At 35.9% G+C, this 16,918-nt stretch overlaps 1 protein-coding gene across 1 annotated transcript in view; it reads right to left on the reverse strand.

Moving 5' to 3' along the window:
* The window catches only part of LOC311175520 (protein SIX6OS1), a gene marked incomplete at its 3' end in the record, with an annotated part of 43,914 nt that overhangs the window by 9,454 nt on the left and 17,542 nt on the right, over positions 1-16,918 (reverse strand). The window contains exons 11-14 of the mRNA XM_084240421.1: positions 4,935-5,011; positions 4,788-4,846; positions 1,783-1,844; positions 267-445 (exon numbers count right to left, since the gene is read on the reverse strand). Of these exons, the coding sequence (XP_084096547.1) occupies positions 267-445; positions 1,783-1,844; positions 4,788-4,846; positions 4,935-5,011 (377 nt within the window). The remainder of the gene's footprint in view (positions 1-266; positions 446-1,782; positions 1,845-4,787; positions 4,847-4,934; positions 5,012-16,918) is intronic.

Raw genomic sequence — 16,918 nt, forward strand, 5'->3', positions numbered from 1 at the left:
GTCATCTTCACCTAAGTGTTGCAGGAAAAATGGGGATAAACTGTGCCATAAAACATGAATGGCAAAATATTAATAATTGTTCAAACAGGGTAATAAGTACATAAAGGTTCATTGTTCTAGTCTCTCTTCTTTGTATATCTGAAATATTACATAATAAAAACTATTAAAGCTACAGGTTACTAAGCATTTTCTATTCTTATCAATTATTTACATAGCTCAACTCAATATGTAGATTCTTTACTTATAATTATTAATTAAAATCCTACATTTCAAATGAGGGGGTTTTAGGGAACAGTAATTTCTCCAAAGATTCAGGTGCTTTTACAGGTTCAGGAGTTCTTAAAAATATAGGTATTTCAGAAGTTTGTGAAAAGTTCTCAATTCTTTCTTCTACTTCATCACTATCATTTTCTTTTGACTTCCCCAAATTTTCTGTAAATATAACCTGCAAATTCAAAGTAACAGAACATTAAATATGAACATTATTGCATTAATAAACTGACATGTAAAAATGTGTGAGGTAGAAAACATCATATTAATCTATGCGGTTACCTTTTCACAATCAAAATCAGTAACAGTGATTGATGAAACTGATAACAAAATATATCTGCACCCAACATTTTTTAAGTATAATATTTAATTATCTATTTTTTTCCTGTATCCCTACCCTTCCCTGAAAAAGTAAATGATAACGAGGACATACTCAAATTTATGTTAAGAATGACTAAGAGGGCCTCCCTGGTGGCACAAGGGGTTAAGACACAACCTATGAAGCTATCCGCAGCACTGCAGCAAAGTTCTATCCCCAGCCAGGGAGCCACCACATGGTGCAGCAGACCTCTCCTGACTCACCCGCTGCTCCCCTCGGCAGTGTATTTCAGTCAATCAGCCTGTTCTGTTCCCCACTCTGTCTCTGGTGAACCCTCTCACTGCCCCCCCCATCTCTGGCCTATACCCCAGTTCTTGCATGCATGAATAAACAAATCTTTAATAAAAAAAAAAAAAGATTGACTAAGAATGATTTTTCCTTTAAAATTTCCATATCATGCTTTGGGCCAAGAGTTGTATATGATACCTTCTTGAAAGGGAAAAGTAATTTACTACTAAGCAATCTTGCTCTCATAGTTATGTTCTTTGTACTTTTTGGCCTTTGTAAATTCATTACTGTCCCTCTGCAAAAGTTGAGAATCTAAATATTATTTTCTTTATTTCATTTTGTAGATTAGAAATGTGATTTATCAAATGGTCATTATACTAAATCCCATTACAGAAGCAATTTGGGTACTTCCACCAAAAATAATAAAATGTACACTTTACCTGTATTTCTTTACAGCAACATACCAGTGTATCACTGCTCTTGTTTTTAACCATTAGTAGTATGTTAAGTTTGACACATATTTTCTATATCATCATTAGAGCATTCCACTACTAAAAAAATTCAAAGATATTTTTGTGGCAACCTACTGGTCTTTAATTATCTTCGCAAATCAATCTTACCAAATAAAATTGTTTTCTTCAGTCATGATTTAGTTGTGGTGTCAATATCTATAATTAATTATTAATAACAACTCTTTTTGTATGTCTATATGTAAATATTTTGCATCTTATTTTTTAATCTAAAACTCTTCTAAGGGTAGAATCAGTAACACCATAGCAACTGAATTACCAAGCTAATAACATCTAGATTTCACATAAATAATCTTCATCACACTAAATCTGATATTAAAATGGAAAAAATACTTAAATTTTGCTTAGAAATTAGAAACCAAATATTTGACTTACTTGTGGAGTACATTTTGATTCTCTTAATTGTATTACTGTTCCTTTATCTCCACACTCAGCATCTGTTTGTTAAATGAGAACAAACGAATTTTTTTTTGCAATTTCATTGTAAAATAAAACAGATGAGTTGAACCATATGATAGTCTGAATATTTAAACTGCTCATGACCTCACAAAATGGCAATTTTGTACATAACCCAAATCAGATAATAAAATCTGAGTAGTTAAGGAAACAAAATTACAAAGAGAACACCCATGTTAAATACCAGTCAGGCTAAAAAACCTGGAAGATAATGAGAACTTGTATCTTCTTCCTCAGAGGTAATCCCTGTTATGACTTTTGTGATAATCATTTCCTTGATTTGCTTTATATAGTTTTCATTATCTAACATAGTGATACACAGTAACTATAAGCAATATAGTTTATTAGTCCCATGATAAAATCTAACATAATGAAATAATTATAAATGTGCTCTTTGTTTTACTTATTTTTGCTTAGCAGATGCTTGTAAGATCCATGCATACTTTTGCTTATGGAAATAGTTCGCTTATTTATACTGATGTAAAGTGCTCCACTGTACAAAACACAACACAATATGTCTATTCATTATATTACAAATGGGCATTTGGGACATTTATACTTTGAGTCTATTATAAACAATGACAATGTGAACATTCTTCTACATATGTATGTGTATATACATACTTGTATTTCTCTAGACATATACCCAGGAGTGGATTTGCATCTTCCATTTTACCAGATGTTAAACTATTTTTCCAAAGTAGTTGTACCAATTTTTGTTATAGCAACACATTATTTTGGGATACACTAGGAAATCACTTAATTTCACCAGACAAAATCATTAGCTCCAATTATAATTTAGATGTGGTCTCAATATATATTCATTTATAAATAACAGTTTCTACCTAAAGTAGAATATACTGTTCTACATGTTCATTAACACTATTATCAGATGTTCTGAAGTTTGCTAATCTGGTGGATATATAATGGCATAATATTATGGATTTATTTTTCAGTTTCCTCATTTGCTAAGTAGCTTTTCATGTTTATCTTCCAAAAAGATTTCTCTTTCTGAAGTGACTACTTGTGTATTTTGTACATACTTGGTTTGCCTGTCTTTCTTCTTGAGTTGTAGACATCCTTTATACATTTCTGGAAACTACTTCTTTAACAGATTTATGTATTGAAAATATATACTCTGGCTTGGTGATTTGTCTTCCATTCTTTTCACAGTGTTTTTTTGATTAACAGAAATTCTTAATTTCAATACAGCCAAATTTATCAATCTCTTATAATTGGGTTTTTAAATTTTCATTTAAGAAATTCTTTGATATACTAAAATCAAAAAGACACGTTTCTATTTGATCATCTGCAAGCTTTGTAGATAAGCTTTGTAGTTTTGCATCTTACATTTAAGTTCTAATTATTTCACCACATATTAACTTTTTCAAAAGACAGAATGATAGATTTTTGAAAAGATACTTTCTTATGAAGCCTCACCATATAGGTTCAATGACAGCTAGGATTATGCCAGATATATACATTTCCCCACATATCTGTATGAGGGGCATAATGTTTCAGATAACACCCATTTCTCCCTTGACTCTCTTCAAGGCTTGGCTACTATAGAGGATTGTAAGTAGGTGGAATAGATCACCTGTCCAGATAAAATATAATTCTTTCATTCAGAAGAAAACAAGAATATCCATCTGCATAAAACAAGCATATTGTGTTGGCTGAATCCTATATCAAGAGTGGGGGAAATAGAGCCATAGTATATTATATGGCTATATTAAATATATGTATATATTTATAAAATACTTATATTGCCAGAATGAGCATTTGTAAAATTCGAAATAAAAGTTAATATTTACTTGCTACAGATAAAAAGATGTATAGACTTTTATATAGCCTAATGAGTGGGATAATTGTTATTCTTTACTGGGATGCTAATATATAAATACAGTTGACCTTTGAACAACACAGGTTTGAACTGCATGAATCTACTTATTCAAATTTTCTTGTAATGTTAGAGATTATGTAAATGTTCAGCACTAGCACACTACAGTACTATAAATATATTTTTTCTTCCTTATGATTTTCTTAAGCTTTCTTTATTGTAAGATTGCAGTAGTATAATACATATAACTTATAAAGTATATATTAACCGATGGTTTATGCTATTGGTATGTCTTCCAAACAACAGTAGGTTTTAAGTAGTTATGTTTTGGGGGAGTCAAAAGTTGTATCAGATTTTCAACTGTGCAGGAAAGGGTTTGTGCCCCTAGCCCCTGTGCTGTTTAAAGGTCAACTACAGATGTATGTATAATGTATTTACACATATAGAGAATGAGTTATTTTCAAAGGTGTGTAAAAGTTCCAATAGCTAATAGGTCCTAAGATAATAAACTTATTTATGCACATATATCCTAATACACTTTTATGATTCTTCAAAGAAAATACTCTGAGATATTAAAAGATTTATGTGAAAGAATATAGAAGCATTGTTTATAATAGCAAAAGAAAATCCCTGGAAACAACAAAATATTTCATGAGAGTCTGGCTAAATAAATTGTAACATCTATACAATGGATTATTACACAAATATTACAAATAAAATCTATTAAATGGCTTGAAGAAATATCATCGACCATATATCAAGTGGAAGAAAAGGATACAAAATCATACATGCTGTATCGTTCAATATTTGGGGAGAAAAACCAGGACAAAACATACATATACATAGAAAAAAAGACAAAAATATACACCAGCAGGTATGGTGTCAGTTTATGTCTGGGTAGTGTATTTTTGTTTTGTTTACATTTTTCTGTTTTTCAAACTTTCTGCAATGAAATGTATTTAGGCATGCAAGTTTAGTTAAGCAGAGATGCAAACATCCAAGCATTTCATCAGATTTGAACAGTATAAAAACCTGATATAATTTATTACTCTCAATTCTTAGGAAAAACATAAATAGCAAATACCTTTATCTCCTTTTTCAGACCACCAATTACAAGCTGGTTGTTTCTGTGGGGTTAGCAATCTAAAACACAATAAATAAAATGCTTGTATTATTTGCTGAATTGACAAATTATTTCAGAAATTATAGCATTTCTTATTTTTTAAGTTACCTGAACTGCAAAAAATCTTGTGAACTTTTAATAGCAGAACCTTTTGAATGGTTATTCACAGAAGAATCATTAAATACCTGAACAAAAGAAATCAAACATTAAAATTAGCTACACAGAAACAATAAAATTTTTTTGTTTCTCATGGCTAATCAGGACTCTCCTTAAGTATTGTCAGTCTTGTCACAGTCACCATTATTAACAATAATGATTATAAACAAACTGAAAACTCTACATACAAAATATTAAGTCAAATACTGGGAAACAAAAAAGGTTTCAGATTCTCAAAGAATTTGATGTTTGTACCAAGTATAGTAACTATGGATGGTAGTATTTCTACATTTAAATTTTCCCCCTATTGATAACTAAAGTGAACCTTAGTTTTTTTGTTTTTTTTTAAAGATTTATTTATTTATTTATACAAGCACTGGGTACGGTCAGAAATGCAGGAGGGTGAGAGAATTCTTCAGAGCCAGAGCAGGGAACAGAAAAGGCAGAGTGATGAAACACACTGCTGAGGGGAGCAGCAGGCATGGCAGGAGAGGTCTGTCATGCCATGTGGGACCCTCCCTGGTGGCCGGGGATCAAACTGGCACTGCAGAGGCTGCGGGCAGCTTCGCAGCCCAGAGCTTAATCGTTGTGCCACCAGGGGAGGCCCGAACCTTAGCATTTTCTTAACTGATGACTTGATTTTTGTGTGCCTCTATTTTCTACAATCTCTCAAATTGAACATAGGAAAATAGGTTAAAAGATTAAAACCTGAGGGCCTCCCCGGTGGCGCAGCGGGTTGAATGCAGCTCTGTGAAGCTGTATGCAGCCTCCACAGCACCAATTCAATTCCTGGCCAGCCAGGAAGATTCCCACATGGCACAGCAGACCTCTCCTGTCTCGCCCTCTGCTCCCCTCAGCAGTGTATTTCAGTTCTTCTGCCTGTTCTGCTCCCTGTTCCCTCTCTGGTGGATTCTCTCAACTCCCCGTGCCTCTGGCCTGTACCCCAGCTCTTGTATAAATAAATAAATCTTTAAAAAAAAAGATTAAAACTTGGAACCTTTAATATGTGTATGAAAGAGTTAGTATTTCATTATTAGCTATAAATAGTTTAATATGAATAACTAAACTACTGCTCTACTAATGTTTGGGTTTTTTTTTTTAAAGAATTACTCCTTTATTGTAAGATCTTTATTTTGCTTAGAACTGGGGTGTCGGCCAGAGGTGGAAAGGTGAGAGGATTCACCAGACACAGAGTGGGGAGCAGAACATGCAGATCCACTGAAATACACTGCTGAGGGGAGCAGTGAGCGAAACAGGAGAAGTCTGCTGCATGGGTTAACTCCCTCGCCGGGGATCGAACTCAGGTCATAGTGGTGGGCCTTCACAGTGCTAGTGCTGAGACTTAAACCTAAGGCCACCAGGGAGCCCCACATTAATGTTTGTATTGACTGTTTTAAGACTTTCTTTCTCCTTGAGTCACACATTTTGAAGAGTCCCTGATTATTCTTATTGGTCCAAAATGAAAATATTTTAATAGAAAAATTTATCTCACTAATTTTTATTATAATAGTCATTGGCCTTAATTCTACCATCTTTTTGATAAGAACTTTTACAATCATAAAAACGTTATTGAACATTTTAATATCTGGATTCTAATAGATGAAACCTGGTATCTCAGTTTAATTTGCATTTCCCTGTAACCCCGAGGTCAGGCATCTTGTTATTTTCAACAACTTTGTCTTTCCTTTTCTATAAACTGTCTTATCATTTACCCATTTTTTTAAATTAATTTGTAAGAATTATGTATTTATTCATATATTATTGTATACCCTGGATACCAATTTCCTTTCCTATTTGTCATTGTCTTTTAACTTTCTTAGTGTTTTGTCACACGGAAGCTTTTTATTTTGATGTAGTCCATTGATCAATTTGTCTTTTCTTACTCCAGTGTTAAAACTGATGCATTTTAGTATTCTGGAATTAGATAATGGTAATGGTTATACTCAATATGAATAAACTAAAAGCCACTAAATTATACACTTTAAAATGGTGAGTTTTATGGCATGTGAATTATATCTCAACAGAAAAAGGGAAAATGAACATTTTGATATCTGGTAAGGTGAGTCTCTCTAACATTCTTTTCAAAAATCTTTTATTTTGAATCTTTACTTAAAATCATGTACTAGTCAGTTAGTGTATTTAAACATACTGATTTTTCTAATGTCAAACCGTAATTACATTTCTTGGGACAACCAAAGTTAATCATAATATTTATTTTTTTAACGTTATATATCAAATTTGCTTTTCTAATAATTTAATAATTTTACATCTATGCTCATTCTTCAGACTGACATAAGTTTTCTTTCATAATCACTATCCTTGCAATCTAATGCATCAGTCATGCTATTTGATGGGTAGTTCCCAACTTTTTCAATACTGTGATATTGCTCTGTATAAAGACCTTATGTAATCTAGTGATTCTTGACTAGCAGCCATTTTTCTCTATGGGAATTTGACAATGTCTGGAGATATTTTGGGGAGTAAGATGTGCTAGTTTCTACTGGGTCACAAGACAACTCCACAACAAATAACCTCATCCAAATATCTACAGTATCACAATTGAGAAACTGACCTAATTCTTAAAAGTCTTATAGAATTCACCAGAAAAACTTAGCTGGTGTCTTCTCAAGGGTGCATGAGAGTATATGTGTGGTAGTGTTGGGGGAGGGAGGTTGGGAATGGAGAAAAGAGGGAAGCAGGTATTTGCTTACATTTCAGTTTCTTCTAGGTTATTGATATATTCATGTATTTCTTTTTAGTTTATGTAACAATTTCTGTTGTCCTAGAAAATTGTCCATGTTACCTAAATTTTCAAATTCATTATTATAGAGCATTACACAGCATTCTCTTAGGAATTTGAAAAGATTTTTTCCATATGTGTATTGATATGCACTCCCCCCCCCTTTTTTTCTTTGGGGGGGGGCTTTCTTTTTCTTTATACTTGCTGAAATTTTACTGATATTTAAAAATTATTAGCTTTTGAAGAGGGGGCGGAGCAACATGGCGGCGAGGAGACGCTGCGAGTAAGATCTCCCATTAAAAAAAGTTAATAGGGAGGAAAAGCGGCAGGTCCCAGTGAGAACTGGGACACGGAAGATAAACGGACGACTCCAGCAAACTACCCGAAGAAGAAAGTTGCCATAAAAGAGGACCAGAAGGGAGGGAAGCACAGAACCCTGCTCCCCTCCCCCGCCCACAGAGGCGGCACTCTCCGACCGGCAGAGAGGAGGGAAACAACAAACCAAAACGGCCAACAAGAAAAACGGACGCAGCAAGTGGGACTGTGAGTGGAAAGGAACTATTTCAGCCACCACACCCCGTGAACGGGAGCTGTGGAGAACCCTGCAGGATCCGCCGCAGAGGTGAGCTCCGGGCGCCATTAAAGAGAGACCCCGCCCCCCAGGAGGAGACCAGCACCAGCACACGGCCCGGCCTCCCGGTAAGCTTGCGCGGAAAGCGGCGCGCTGGAAAAGCAGGCGCGGATCCGGATCGGATCGCAGCTGCCCAGGTCCCCACAGCTGCGACCTAGGCTTGCGGGGAGACGCACGGAGGCCCTCCCTGAGTGAGCAGGAACAAGGCGCCCAGGCAGGGAAGCGGGATTCAAAAGGCGCCATTCCCGCGCCACTGATCTGGGCTACAGCCCGCGTCCTGGAACTGAGGGCTTTGGAACTGAGACCCGGGGCACGAAATTAGGGGCGTGGGTTCCCCACGACAGTGGGGCACAAGGCAGACACAGCACCCCAAAGCCGTTGAGGTGTACCCTACCATCCCCGCTCTGCTCCCTGTCCCACAGGGTGGAAAATCAGCTCCCCAAGGGCTCTAGGAGAGATCTCTGGCGCCACCTAGCGACTTGAAGCCAGCACAGGCTCCTGAAGGAGCTAGTGGCCAGCTGGGGAGTTAGCCCACACCGGGCCCCTTCCGAACAAGTAGTCTGAGCCCACAGGGAGAGCGAGCACCCACAGCCGGGGCAGACCAGGCACGCAGAAGAGTGTGCCTGAGACCAGACGAGCAGGGAGTGTGTCCCACATCACCATTTTAGAACAGGGACATTTCTTCAGTAAAGACTACCTGCAGAAGGCTTCCTCAGGAGCCAGAGGTGAGTGGGGGAAGTTCGCCCACGCCAGACCCACTCTGGCCTGCAGTCCAAGCCCAGAGGGGGAGCAGGAACCCACCGCCGGGGCAGACCAGGCGCACAGGGGAGTGTGTCCCCATATCGGCATTTTAGAACAGGGACCTTTCTCCAGTAAAGACTGCTTGAAACTGACAGATGACTCCTGGAGGAACCAGAGGGGAGCAGAGAAGCCCACCCAAGATGCCGGCGAGTCCCAACAACACAGTGTCCCAACGCATACGGCAAATTAGAAAACAGACAGTAGGGAGGAGAAGAACCACACGCAACCTAGCAACTCTCCAGAGAAAAAGCACACCACAAAAAGAAAACCAGCCCCCAGATTGCAACGACAATAACTTGGAAGAATTTCTGAGCCTTCCAGAAAGAGAATTTAAAATTGCCATGATTAAAAAACTGACAGAAGTCATAAAGGAAAACAATGATAAGGGAAAAATGATCAACGATCAGAAGAATGCAATTGAGTCCCTAGAGAGGGAAAACAATGGTCAGAAGAAAGAAATTGAGTCCCTAAAGAGGGAAGTAAAAGAAATGCAGGAGATCAAAGAATTAATGGAAGAACTAAAGAATTCTGGGAAAAGCAATGAAAGCAGAATAGATGAAATGGAAGAACGAATAAGTAATCTTCAAGACACAGAAATAAAAAGAACCAAAACAGAAAAGGAAAGAGAAGTACGAAGGAAAAAGAACGAGGAAAGACTTCGGGAACTATCTGACTCCATGAGGAAAGGAAATATAAGAGTTATAGGAATACCAGAAGGAGAGGAGAGAGATGTAGGAACAGAGAAAATATTCAAAGAGATAATTGAAGAGAACTTCCCAAATGTGAAGAAGGAGCTGAAAATTGATATACAAGAAGCAAGAAGAACACCAAACTTCCACGACGAAAGAAAAATACAGCAAGACACATAATAGTAAAGCTCCCAAGAATCCAGGACAAGGAAAAAATAATGAAGCTGGCAAGAGGGAAGAAACAGATAACATTCAAAGGAAAACCAATCAGGCTGACATCAGACTTCTCCGAAGAAACACTACGGGCAAGGAGAGAGTGGAGGGACATAGTCAACAGACTCCAAGAAAACAGATGCCAACCAAGAATACTCTATCCCGCAAAGCTCTCCTTCCTCTTTGAAGAAAGAATATGGACCTTCCCAGACAAACAGAAACTCCGGAATTTCATTGCAACTAAACCCCCACTCCAAAAAATACTACAAGGAGTCCTAAAGCCAGAACCTCAGAGGGACGAATAACAATGAAAGAAGGCCAAAAAAAAAAAAGTTATTAAAAGAATAAATAAATAAAATCAAAGGAAAGACAAACACAATGGCAAATACAGATGTTAACATATCAATATTAACTCTAAATGTAAATGGACTAAACTCTTCAATAAAAAGACACAGAGTTGCAGCCTGGATTAAGAAACAAAACCCAACCTTTTGCTGTCTCCAGGAAACACATTTAGCTACAAAAGATAAAAATAGGCTCAAAGTTAAAGGATGGAAAACAATCCTACAAGCAAATGGACCAAAAAAGAAAGCAGGAACAGCTATACTTATATCAGATAAAACAGATTTCAAACTCAAAAAGATAAAAAGAGACCCCAATGGTCACTACATTATGATCAACAGGACAATACTTCAAGAACAAATAACACTCATTAACATATACTCACCAAACGAAGGAGCACCAAAATATAACAGACAACTGTTGTCCTCTCTGAAAACAGACATCAGAGAAAACACATACGTAGTGGGAGACTTCAACACACCACTATCAACAATGGATAGATCAACAAGACAAAAAATAAGTAAAGAAACCAAAGCTCTAAATAAGGACCTAGAGCAATTGGGCTTAACAGACATCTATAGAACACTAAACCCCAAAAAAACGGAGTACACATTTTTCTCAAGCGCACACGGATCATTCTCCAGGATCGATCACATACTGGGGCACAAGACAAACATCAACAGATACACCAAGATTGAAATCATATCAACCATCTTTTCTGACCATGAAGGCATCAAACTAGAAATAAACCATAAAAAGAAGGCAAGGAACTTTCCTACCTCATGGAGATTAAAAACCACACTACTGGAAGACCATTGGACTAATGAGGAGATCAAAGAAGAAATTAAAAAATTTTTTGAATTGAACAACAAGGAGGACACCAATATCCTAAATGTATGGGATGCAGCAAAAGCAGTAATAAGAGGAAAATATATAGCAATAGAAGCTCACATCAAGAAACAAGAAAGAACGCAAAGAAACAACCTAATCTCGAAGCTCAAAGATCTAGAAAAAGAACAACAAAAAAACCCCAAAACCAGTAGAAGAAAAGAAATAATAAAAACCAAAGCAGAAATAAATGAAATTGAAACTAAAAAAACAATCCAAAAGATCAATGAAACCAAGAGCTGGTTCTTTGAAAAAAATCAATAAAATAGACAAACCCCTAGCCAGGCTCACAAAGGAAAAAAGGGAGAAAGCACAAATAAACAGGATCATCAATGAAAGAGGAGAAATCACAACGGACACAGCAGAAATCAAAAGAATAATCAGTAACTACTATGAACAGTTATATGGAAACAAGTTCAACAATCTAGAGGAGATGGACAAATTCCTACAACTCTACAATCACCCAAAGCTAGATAAAGAAGAAATAGAACACCTAAACAGACCAATTACAATTAGCGAAATTGAAATGGTAATCAAAAACCTCCCCAAAAACAAAAGCCCAGGACCTGATGGATTTACAAATGAATTCTACCAAACATTCAGAGACGAATTAGTGCCTATCCTTCACAAACTCTTCCAAAAAATTGAGAAGGAAGGGACAATACCAAACATGTTTTATGAAGCCAACATTACACTAATACCAAAACCGAACAAGGACAACACAAAAAAGGAAAACTACAGGCCAATCTCCCTAATGAACACTGATGCAAAAATCCTCAATAAAATTTTAGCTATCAGAATCCAACAATGTATCCATAAGATAATTCACCACGACAAAGTAGGATTCATTCCAGGGACACAAGGATGGTTTAACATCCGAAAATCAATCAACGTTATCCAACACATCAACAAAAAGAAATATAAAAACCATATGATAATATCAATAGATGCTGAGAAAGCTTTCGACAAAGTGCAACACCCATTCATGATAAAAGCCCTTGAAATTCTTGGGATACAAGGAACATACCTCAACATCATAAAGGCCATCTATGACAAGCCAACAGCCAGTATCATTCTCAATGGTGAAAAGCTGAAAGCAATTCCATTAAGATCTGGAACAAGACAAGGATGTCCACTCTCACCACTGCTTTTCAATATCATACTGGAAGTCCTAGCCAGGGCAATAAGACAAGAGAAAGACATCCAAGGAATCCAAATAGGAAAAGAAGAAGTCAAACTATCACTATTTGCAGACGATATGATATTATACATAGAGAACCCCAAAAACTCCACAGAAAAGCTAATTCAACTCATCAATCAGTTCAGTAAAGTGGCAGGATACAAAATCAACACGCAAAAGTCAGTAGCCTTCCTATACACAAACAATAAATCTGAAGAAGAAGAAATCAAAAAAACCATCCCTTTTGTTATTGAAACAAAAAAAATCAAATATTTGGGAATAAATCTAACAAAAGAGGTAAATGACCTATACAAAGAAAACTATAAAACACTGTTAAAAGAAATAGAAGACACAAAGAAATGGAGAGACATCCCCTGCTCATGGATTGGAAGAATAAACATTATTAAAATGGCCATCCTTCCAAAAGCAATATACAGATTCAATGCTATTCCAATCAAAATTTCAATGTCATTCTTCAAAGAAACAGAACAATTATTGATGAAATTCATATGGAATCACAAAAAACCCCGAATAGCCAAAGCTCTCCTGAAAAAAGAAGAAGGGAATGGAGGCATCACACTCCCAGACTTCAAACTATACTACAAAGCCATAATCATCAAAACTGCATGGTATTGGAACAAGAACAGACATACAGACCAATGGAATCAAATAGAAAATCCAGAAATAAACCCACAGATTTATGGTCAACTAATCTTTGACAAAGGAGCAAAGACTATGCATTGGAGCAAAGAAAGTTTGTTCAATAAATGGTGCTGGGAAAACTGGGTCGCTACATGCAAAAGAATGAAGCTTGACCACTACCTCACACCATACACAAAAATCAACTCAAAATGGATTAAAGAACTAGACATAAGACCTGAAACCATAAAATATATAGAAGGAAATATAGGCAAAACACTACGTGATTTGCACATCAAAGACATCTTTACAGACACATCACCCAAAGCAGTGATAGTGAAGGCAAAGATAAACAGCTGGGACTACATCAAATTAAAGAGCTTTTGCACAGCAAAAGAGACAATAACAAAAACAAAGAGAAACCCCACCAACTGGGAGAACATTTTTGCACCCAACACTAATGATAAAGGACTGATCACAAAAATCTGCAAAGAGCTGATGAGACTCAACAACAACAAAGAAAATAATCCAGTCAAAAAATGGGCAGAAGAGCTAAAAAGAAACTTCTCTGAAGAGGAAATGCAAATGGCCAACAGGCATATGAAAAAATGTTCAACATCACTTGTCATCAGGGAAATGCAAATCAAAACTACCATGAGATACCATCTTACACTAGTGAGAATGGCACATATTAAAAAAACTAGCAACAACAAATGTTGGCGAGGGTGTGGAGAAAAAGGAACTCTTCTGCACTGTTGGTGGGAGTGCAAACTGGTCCAACCACTGTGGAAAGCTGTGTGGAGATTTCTGGACCTACTAAACATAGAGCTTCCATATGATCCAGCAATTCCACTCCTAGGTATTTACCCAAAGGACACAGAAACATCAATTCCAAAGAGCACCTGCACCCCTATGTTTATAGCAGCACTGTTTACAATAGCTAAGCTTTGGAAACAACCCAAATGCCCAAAAACAGATGACTGGATCAAGAAGATGTGGTACATATACACCATGGAATATTACTCAGCATTCAAAAAAGATAAACACATGCAATTTGCAGCAACATGGATGGCGCTGGAAGGGATCATGCTCAGCGAAATAAGCCAAAAAGAAAAAGAAAAATACCGGATGGTCTCACTCATAGCAGGAATCTAGAAAACTTAAATAAGGGACCAGGAAAATGAATAACTATAAGAAAGTGAAAATCAAAATCAACAAAAAACTATGAACCAGAGACACTTTTAGGGGGGCGGGGGCAGGGGCGGGAGGGGAGGGATTGGGGTCAGAATGGGGGGGCTGCAATTGTATGGGGAATATAACAATAAAATTTATAAAAAAAATAAAAATAAAAATAAAAATTATTAGCTTTTGTCTATATTGACCAACACAACTTTTTTATTCCTTAATTTCTGCCTTTCTTTTTTTATTATTATTTCTTTGCACTTATTTTGTTCTTTTCATACTTTGGGTTCTTAAAAGTTCAGCTAATTTTAATCTTTCTTGTTTTCAAATATAAATCTCTCTCTGAAGACCAATTTGGCTATTATTCCAAAGACTTGTTTTATAGTATTTTTAAAAAAGTTTTAATAGCCTGCTTTGACTTCTTTTATAACCCAAGGTAACTGGAAAGTATATGATTTTCTTTCTCCTCAGCAAAGTAATTTTTGAGGCCAGGGTTATCTTTTTGTTAAATTGTTTTTTTTTTTTAATATTGATGTAAGACAGAAACTTAAAAAAATTGATTATCTTTTTTTGTTATAGTAAATGATCAATATTTGGTGAATAGTGCAAGCAAAAATTTAAATGAATTCTGTGTATGCTGGACACACAGTATGTTAGTTGTGTTAGACTGTCTACATCCTCACTTGTTTTTCCACTTACTTGATTTGTTCCTGTGGCAGAAACAACAGTTATCATTTGATAGTTATCCTTATCAAATGTCTGCATTTCCCCTGTATTCTTATTTTTAAAAACAAAAGAACACCTGTATTTCTCAACCTCTCCTGTAAATAGAGGTGTACATGTGACTATATTCTGGCCAATGAAACTTTATTACAAATTGCTTAGGGAGCTTCCAAGAAAGATCACTAAAAATGGGGCTGATACAGCTAGCTCATCCCCCACCCCATTCTTCTTTCCTGCCTAGGAGGCAGATTTGATGGCAAAGTCGCAATGGTCAGTTTCTGATTATGCAGTAACCTTGGTAACCTTAGCACAAGGTAACCACAGCATCAAAGACAGTAGGAAAACAAAGTATAGATAAAGTCTGAAAAATAATGACATTGTGGAATGATGCTATCAGCCCTTATAAGTAAATCTGAATCATGTATTTTAGAATTTCATGGCAGGCAAGGAAAAAATAAATGTTTATCTTGTTTAAGATGATATTATTTCTTTGGTTTGGCTTTGTATTGTTTTATATGTAGTCAAACTCAACTCCTAAACTCAGAGTCAATACTTTTTCTGAGAGAAATATCCTGTTTTAAGTGTGTATTCAATAATTTCTTTAGAATTCTATTCATTTTTGCTTTATATATTTTGTAACTGTATTAATTTGGTATATCATGGTTCTTATATCTTCTTTATAAATTATCATTTCTAAAATATAAAATATATTTATCCCTATTAATTTTTTTATTTGAACTCAGTTTTATATGGTATTGTTACTTTTTTATTTGCATTTACCTAATACATATTTTCCATTTTCTTTTTAGTCATTATTTGTCAAGTTGTTTCAGTTGTTCTGTTTTAATAGTATATAACTATGTTTTCTTTAATATCCCATAGGAATACCTCTGGTTTTTTTTTAAGATTTATTTATTTTGCATAGAAGAAATGGGGTATAGGCCAGAGGTGTGGGGGTTGAGAGGATTCACCAGAGACAGAGTGGGTAACAAATAGGCAGACTGACTTAAATACACTGCTGAGGGGAGTAGCGGGAGAGTCAGGAGAGGTCTGCTGCACCATGTGGGTAGCTCCCTGGATTGGGTTCGAACTTATGATGCAGTGGCTGCAGATAGCTTCATAGGTTGCATCTTAACCCTTTGTGCCACCGGAATACCTCTATTTTTAATGGGCATTTAACTCAGTCACATTTTTATGATTACTGATTTGGCAAGAGCTATTTCTGGCATTTTGTTTTCTATTTACTGTCTACCTGCTTTGTACTTTCATTCTTGCCTTTTCTTGAACCAATCAAGTTTTCTTTGTTTAATCTTTTCTTCTTCTACTGTTTTAAGACGTACACATACCATTTCTCGTCTAGTGATTACACTGAATGTTTACTAAGCATTCATTCATGACATTTTTATTCCTATCTCCTCCTTAACTCCATTCCCAAACAAAAAAAAGACCTTGAATAAAGTTTTGTTTTCCTCATTTATATTCCCACCTTCATCCCATAATGGAATGGGATTTTAGTCTGAAATTTTAGTAACAGGTTTTAAAATTTTTATAATTAATAACATATTTAGATTTCTATGGTCACACTGTATTAATTAATTAAATTATGAATTAATTAAATGCAACTATATTTTTCTTTAAGAATTTCCCTCTGGAATATTTTCAGAAGGAATGGGAGAAGACTGATGTGCTACATCAAAAACTTTCCTTCTGGGTGGTATGATCCTTGCTCTTCATGAGCATTAAGAACCAAATTAAGAACCACCCAGAGTACCATTCATCTTTTTTAACCCAAGCTCCCATGCTCATCTTCCCCCGATATCACTGCCATGCATTGCTTATGCCCGGCCAAAAGTAGAAGTTAATTAAACTACCTCAACACTGAAGAAACCCAAACAATTACCCTTTTTA

Source organism: Talpa europaea, assembly GCF_964194135.1.
Source record: "Talpa europaea genome assembly, chromosome: 8".
In the NCBI taxonomy this organism is placed as follows: Eukaryota; Metazoa; Chordata; class Mammalia; order Eulipotyphla; family Talpidae; genus Talpa; species Talpa europaea.